The sequence below is a fragment of the Lactuca saligna genome, chromosome 7 (genome assembly GCF_052625555.1).
Source record: "Lactuca saligna cultivar CGN05327 chromosome 7, ASM5262555v1, whole genome shotgun sequence".
Lineage (NCBI taxonomy): Eukaryota > Viridiplantae > Streptophyta > Magnoliopsida > Asterales > Asteraceae > Lactuca > Lactuca saligna.
The window spans coordinates 40,455,001-40,463,051 of record NC_136423.1 but is presented as its reverse complement, the minus strand read 5'-3'; the positions used below and the strand labels follow the sequence as shown (position 1 = coordinate 40,463,051).

Sequence of the window (8,051 nt, the reverse complement as noted above, 5' to 3'; positions counted from 1 at the left end):
AACTAGTTGTCCATTTCATCTATTTGGTGTTATAACACCACAATGATATGATATGTGAGGTAATAATTTTTGCATGTGATAACACTCTTTAACTAGTTACCTACACCAACTAGTAGTCTAATAGAATTCTTTCAAAAACAATCACCAACTTGCAATGAAATTCTATATATATTTATTTATAATTCTTAGAAACTCCTAAAGTTTGTAGGATCTTGGTAACATTATCCCTAAAAATTACAATTGAGAGGGTTAGGTTGGCTGTCTCTTGCCTCATGAATTAACAAGCATTAATTAGGTTAACATGGCTTTTTTTTCAGCACAACAAGTCGACTCCATCTTTGTAGCTTAATTAGGAAAGAAGATGGAATGAGGATCGACATAAAGAAAAAAAAATACAAATTTTATTTTGGCATACAAATGGCAGGCTGAGGCTCTAACAAACCCATACCATCATCATTTCATATTTGTGGCCCAAACCAGTGTTAACAATCTCTAATTTCCAGCTAATTAATTAAAAGCAGCTAGTTATTAACACGTGTTTAAACATAAGTTTAACAGCAACACATAAAAAAAACTCTGTAATTAATAAGATTATCATTATTAAGCTACATTAATATTAATTTAAATTACACTACATGAAATATACTAATATAGTAAGTGGGGATTAGGTGTGAAATATGCAATCTCCCATGTTTCTTGGATCTTGCCTCAGTAATTAGTCAGTAAACAATTGATATTAACATTTAACATAACATGGCTTTTGTCATGTAAACTCCCTCTCTCTACCTTAAATATGTAACAAGATTAAAAAAAAAAAAAATACAAGAATTCTATACAAATGACAGACGAAAACTCCAACTTATCCATAACCATCAACATCACATCTTTGTGTCCAAACTCCGAGCTAAGAACAGCTAATTAGCACATTTTCAAATACAAGGTTTCGCAAGTTGTTACTAAAGTTTGAGAAATGAAGATTGAAGAACATTTTCTCTGATTAAACTGAACAAAATGGAAAACACAGTACATAGTTCTGTGTATCATGAGCCTAACAAAATATCTAGCCAACAACTAAAATTAAATATCTAACTAGCCAACAACTAACGTTACTATAACATCTGTTAATAGTTCTGTTAAATAACTTATTACTATGTTAGTTGTGCTTTAACTATTAGGTGGGGTCGACGCCATCTCCAATGAAGCAAGTCAACTCCATCTTTTTTCTAGCATAAATTAATATGTAAGAAGTTGGAAGCAGGATTCGAAGAAAGAAAAGAAACAAACATACAACGATGGCAAGCTCAAGTTCTAATCCACATATCACACTTGAAATCGAAGAAGAAGAATACCCATACCCATACCCATACCCATCACATGTTTGTGCTCCAAATTTTGTTACCTTTAAGCTGAGTTGTAAGGATGAGTATCGTATTTGGAAAACACAGATGCTATGTCTCTTAAAGAGTCATGCTATGCTTGGTTTCATCGATGGAACATTTGTAAACCCTCAAATGGTTGTTTCAGGGAAGGAGAAAGTGGGTGAGCCTAACATTCATTGGCTGTGGAGAAGATCTGATTCTCTTGTCAAAGGTTGGATTCTTGGTTCGCTATCGAAAGAGACACTCGGGTGTGTTTTGGATCGTTTCGCAGATCAACAGACCGAAGAAGATTGCAGTGCAATGGATGTGTGGAATGAACTGCAGACAATGTATGGTCATGCTGTTGTTCCACAACTGCCTCCTGTTGTTGCAGGTATAATCTCTTGTTTGCAAAACTATCTTTTCTTTGAGTTGGTGATTAAATTATTTTAGATACAATTTTAGTAAAATAAGGGTTCATGGTTGCATAAATTGGGGATCCACACCTAAATGAGTATTTCGTTTAGAAAATCACTGTGTTGTATACATTAGATGAAACAAGCATTTAATACTTATTTTGTCTGCATCCCATCCATTTAAAGTTTCACATTAAAAAAAAAAAGTAGAAGTGAATGAAACATGTACTCATGTTTCCTATTAGTTTGTAAAACACAAAAAACTTAACTTTATTAAAATTGATATATTAACAATGATATGCTCTTTTAAAGGTATAAAGCTAATTTTTTTTTTTTTTTGTGTGTGTATTAAACATTACTTTGTTTTTATTTTCTTTTATAAAGATCATGCTGATCTTTTATTATTCCCGGTTTGACCATTTACCATTTAGCAGTTATTTACGAAAAAATACTTGTTAATTCTGAATGCATTTTTTAAGGAAAAATAAAATAAAAACTTAAGTGTTTTTTCAAAAACAATTAAAAAGTTGAAGGTTATTTAAAAAAAAAAAAGTTAAATTGATTTTCAAGTAAAAAATAAGGTCTTCTCAGAAAATAGAAAACTGAGTTTAATTCCAAAAAAAAAAAAAAAAAAACCCAAATATTAACAAAATGCATGCATGTTTTTATGCAATTACTGAAATATACTTTTATATTGGAGCAATATATATATATATATATATATATATATATATATATATATATATATATATATATATATATATATATATATATATATATATATATATATATATATATATATATATATATATATATATGCATGCATGTTTTTTAAGAACCTAAATATTTGTGCGAACTTAAGAACTACTAATTAAAACATCATTTCTCAAAATTAAAACAACAAATATTAACAAAATGCAGGGTCTCAGCAAATTTTAGGCTCAAAAGAACATATGCCGTTGTCTTTTTTTTTTTTAAAGAATATTCATATATATGCACTACTAATGCATGCATGGATATCTGTGTCGCAGTCCATATGACTCGCGACGTGTAGTTTTATGTTGTTGATGCATAGTTGGTAAATTTTCATGTTTTTTTATTTTCTTTTTAAATTCGCATAATAACTAAACCATATATATTCACTAAAAACAAAACTTGTGAACAGCAAATTGTTTAACCAAAGAAGGTCCAACAAATTGTTTAACCAAAGAATGTCCAACAGATAGAATCTGTTATGATTCCCATGGCTATCATATTCAAAGGTTCATATACCTTATAAGGCTTATAAGGCTAGAGGGAATGGTTGGGTGCCACTAATGGACATGCTGATATCGCCAGTAGCATGACACACTACTAGAAAACATGTACATAGAAACACTGCCCCTTGACCATGGCATGGCAAGGAGTTCGGCAACTTCTTGTAGACAAGAGAGAAAGTCAAAAATAAATTTTTAATCTCACTTTTTTTACTAATATGAAAAAATTCTATGACAAACGATCCCTTTTTAAATGGCTAATTGAACATGTAGTATGGCAAGATGACTATGCTACATGCATGATATCATTCCCTCTAGCCTAACATCAATATACACCCTCTGCATGCATGTATCTTATCATCTTTCTTTCCATCGTATCCCTAATGATTAGCTTAGATTAGAATATTACAACACATTTTTTTTCATCTTATAGTTTGTTTACCTTCATAACAATTAACATACAAATTTAGATAAACACGAAGAAGAAAGAGCAGAGGCTCACGAACATTTGGATCGTGCTATTCGATCAGGAGATTGGGATTTAGTTCTTGAAACAAAAAGGAAACACAAAGTTACTTCGATAGAGAAAATCACCAATAATGGAAACTCAGCACTCCATGTAGCAGTGGGAACTACCCAAAAGCCACAATTCATATTAAACCTACTTAACTTGATACCTGAGAACATACGATTGTCAGCTGTGCGGAATTCAGATGGCAACACACCACTTCATGTTGCGGCTATTATTGGCTACACTGAAGCTGCTAAGATCTTGGTGGAAAGAAACCGAGATTTGTTGTTGGCTAAGAACAAAGAGGGTCACACATCACTAGCCATAGCTCTTTCCAGTATGCATACCGAAACGTCTCAGTTTTTGTTGGCTCAGATGAATACTGACAAAGAGAAGGATACATTGTTTTATGGCACAAGTGGTGATGAGCTTTTGGTTTCTGTTATTTCTTCAAAGAATTTTCGTAAGTGGCTATAGGATTCAAAAAAAAAAAATCTAAGGGATTTTGATATAAAAGTCGTTAGGTTTGTCAAAATGTGACACTTTTGTCCATGTGACCATTTTAGGTGTCTTAATGTTACCGTTTGTCAAAAAAAATTCATTTTTTCCCACAAGTCTACAATTTGAAAAAAAAAACCCTTAAATTTACAAATCTTTTATGTTTTTACCTAAGTACTTTTTCCAAATTTAACATGAGAATTACCGGATGAAAAAGAAACTTTAGCAAATTTTAGACAATAACGAACAAAATATCGTCACAGAGACAAAACTTGTCAAACTTAAGGAATTTTATGTCAAAAGTCCAAAAGTTAGCAACGTAAATGCAACAACTAACTTTGAAATATACTTAGACTTGGCAAATGATTTGATGAGGCACCTCAAAAGAGTGGATACTGACGCTGTGCTGATGGCTATAGCTCAGAATTTCCCACCTGAACTTAATAAAGTTGAAGCATACGCTGGTTTGTTGCTTTCTATCTTGATGCTGCAAGATTTTACCTTCTCAATTTGTTACAATTAAGGCTTCTCTAACGAGCTTCCTCTACACTGATTTTCTACTTTGAAGGGACTGAAATAATGCATTACAAAGGAGCTGAATTCTTGCAAACTTTTTGTGATGTTTCCAAATTACATCCAAGAGCTTGTTGCTGTTTGTTACTTACAGTATTATTAGGGTTATTCATTTGGGGTAATTCATTAGTCCAAGATTTGTTCTGTGTTGTTTTCACTATCTATTATTTCATTCCACATTGTAGCAACTTCTAATTTCGTGGTTGCACATTGCATAACCACATATAACTCTAACAAACTATCTATCGTGTAATGCAGGGATTTTTTATGTGATTTTTCTTTTCCCACGAATGCTTAAGATGTTAGGTAAGATGAACTGACAATTAATTACCATCATTTTATAACCAAATATGGAAGAGAAAGAAGAGTACACAGTTCTTTGTTTGACATGCTCATTTGGTCTTTCAGTGCGACCATTTATTATAAAGAGAGTTCAAGTTCATGCTGATGCTATGGAGCTATTAGAGACAGTATGTAGACGAATAAAACATAAAAATGACCCGAGCTCTTTCCATCGATGTTACACAAATCCAATTTTTGAAGCCATAAGAGAAAATGCATACGAAGTTGTACACTGGATTGTGCCTTTCTTCAAAAACGCAATTTGGAGTACAAACAAAGATGGCCACAACATTATTCAATATGCTGTGATAAATCGCTCTGAAAAGGTTTACAACCTGTTATATCATATGAGCGATCATAAGAATATATACAGAACAATCAAGGACTCTTCTGGGAATAACCTATTACATCTGGCTGCAAGATTGGCACCTACCAACAAACTTAATCTCATATCGGGAGCAGCTTTACAGATACAAAGTGAACTACAATGGTTTAAGGTACGAATATAATGTTTCAAGAACAAAACTTGTTTATCAAGCATACTTAACATAATCTAATCTTGTAGGAAGTCGAAGGATTTGTATGTCCACTAAACATCAAACAGAAGAACTCTTTCGACGAAACACCTCAAATGGTATTTACAAGAGAACACAAGGAGTTGGTGATTGAAGGAGAAAAATGGATGAAGGCAACTGCAGAGTCCTACACTATTACAGCTGCATTGATCACCACCATTGTGTTTGCAGCTGCAATTACAGTTCCAGGAGGAAGCAATCAAGAAACTGGGATACCACTTTTTACTAACCACACTGCCTTCACAATATTTGCAATATCAGATGCCATATCATTATTTGCAGCTGTAACTTCATTGTTAATGTTTTTGTCGATTCTCACTGCACGTTTTGCTGAACAAGACTTCCTCTTCAAGTTGCCCACAAAGTTGATTATTGGTTTGGCCACGTTGTTTATCTCAACCACAGCCATGATAATTGCTTTTGGTGCAACGTTGTACCTTGTATTTGGTCAAAGAAACTCAAGAATTCTTACACCAATAGTTGTGTTGACATGTCTACCAATTACTTCGTTTGTGACTCTGCAGTTCCCTTTAATCATAGACTTGGTGAGTGCCACGTATGGTCGCAGGATTTTTGGTAAGAAATATGTTGCGTATAGTAAGGATAGTTTAGAAAGAATGAAACGTCCTTTCTATTAAATCTTTTTGTTGTATTGGTAACTTTGTAATATGATAGTTATTTGAGGTGTTGGGATAGATAAATTATGATTGGGTGATAACTTGGGGGTTTAAAATGGGAATGATTTTAAGAGGTGTGAATTGCATATACCTGTGCACTTTTCATCATCGTATTATTTTAAAGTTAAAAAAACATAAAAAAAAATGTATTTTTGTTATTATTATTAGTGCTTTCTTTTTAATGTAACCCTCAATGAACATGGTCTGTACAACATTACTCTTCATGTGACCTGTTCATAAGACATCCACAATAATATTTTCTATATAGTCATAGTTATCTGTAAAATACCATATAATCTCTTATATGCAGCTGGAGCTGGTGTTTCTTATTCATAAATTAAGCAATGTATAAAATACCTTATAATCTCTTATTTGACAATGCTACTTTTTTTGTGTGTAATTATAATTAAATATGAAATAAGTTAATAAATTAAAATAATAAAATGTTATAGATATACAAAAATAATACCAATAAAACACAAAATGTACTTTTATATTATGGAATACAAAGTAAAGTGGCTTGGATGGCGAGAGGTTTGGTAGAGATCAATGCGATGTTGGGAGAACTTCGAGCTGTTTAGCTTGGTGTGAACGGCTTAATCAACATGAAATGTTAGGTTACAGGTTGACTATCCAAAGTTTTCGGTTTCGAGTTCGGTAACAAGGTTTGACTTTCAACTTGACATGTTTGTAAGCCAATGACTAGAATGGTTTAAAACGAATTGTCTAGGGTTTAATATGTAAATAAGGCATAAACGCATGGGCAAAATGTAAAAATTGGTTAAAGGCTTTTGAGTTTTGACTTTCTTTGTAGCCAAAACGTTTTTTTTAGTGGTGTCTTCTTTGGTCTCTCGGTAATTGTATACACATTCAATAACAAAAATTCGATTAAAGCATTTTGGTTATCCTTTGATGATTGTTCTCCCGAATCCTCGTGGTTATTAGTTTTTGTTGGGATTTAATTATTAGTATGTCATTTTAGTATAATGAAAATTTACAGAGATTACGAGTAGAATTACATTCCTGATTTTAAATAAGTTAGGAGAGAGTAGAATTACATTCCTGATTTCAAATAAGTTAGGAGAGGTGGAGTGCATCATTGTAGAGAAGCCCCAAATCAAATGAAGATGAAGATACATCCAATCCAAAGTTAGAGAAGCCCCGTATCAAATGAAGATGAAGATACATCAAATCCAAAGTTAGAGAAGCCCTAGATCAAATGAAGATGAAGAAGACATGAACCCTACTTTCTGTCACATTTGAAAATTAAAACATTAAAAAAGAATGAGGAAGCTGGTGAATGGGATAGGAATAGAGTAGATTCCAACATTCATTCATTTGATAATGTCAGGGGAGGCAATCATGTTAGTAAACCATGGGTTTCACGTGTCACACCCCTAGTTGGCAGTAGAAACGGCGGGCGGTGCGAACAAGGGGAGATTGGGCTGAGGCATAAACATATATATAGAACATAACATAAAAGAATATCACAAACATTTCGTTTATTTATTATAAATTATTTTGGGATTATATTGTTTTAAAAGACAAGCATGCAACCTAAACATGACTAAATATGATAAACAGACAGAGCTAAAACTCCAGCAGCTTCCTTGAATACATGTATTTTTGGAAAACGTCAACATAATGTTGGTGACTGCACAGATTTTTATAGTTTTCGGATTTTAGTGGGTTATATTAATATAAGAATCCTTTTTCTCTTACAAAAAAAAAATTTAAGTATTTTATTAACCATACCTTACTATCTTTTAGGATATCTAGTGATCCTATCTTTTATATATATATATATATATATATATATATATATATATATATATATATATATAT

At 32.2% G+C, this 8,051-nt stretch overlaps 1 protein-coding gene across 1 annotated transcript; it reads left to right on the top strand.

The window, feature by feature from the left end:
• Window positions 1-1,253: 1,253 nt before the first annotated feature.
• LOC145004098 (uncharacterized) lies at window positions 1,254-6,294 on the top strand. The gene is made up of 7 exons (XM_078962998.1): window positions 1,254-1,752; window positions 3,501-4,004; window positions 4,393-4,503; window positions 4,608-4,730; window positions 4,871-4,918; window positions 5,021-5,451; window positions 5,520-6,294. Exons 1-7 carry the CDS (start codon window positions 1,293-1,295, stop codon window positions 6,165-6,167), a joined length of 2,325 nt encoding a protein of 774 aa, XP_078819124.1. The 5' UTR covers window positions 1,254-1,292; the 3' UTR covers window positions 6,168-6,294.
• Window positions 6,295-8,051: the final 1,757 nt, after the last annotated feature.

What these genes read in the sequence shown, in the direction of transcription:
- LOC145004098 (XM_078962998.1), top strand. Translation starts at nt 1,293, where the DNA reads ATGGCAAGCTCAAGTTCTAATCCACATATCACACTTGAAATCGAAGAA. An exon ending in TATTTCTTCAAAGAATTTTC is followed by an intron (nt 4,005 to 4,392) that starts GTAAGTGGCTAT and finishes AAATATACTTAG; the next exon opens with ACTTGGCAAATGATTTGATG. An exon ending in ACGAATGCTTAAGATGTTAG is followed by an intron (nt 4,919 to 5,020) that starts GTAAGATGAACT and finishes TTGGTCTTTCAG; the next exon opens with TGCGACCATTTATTATAAAG.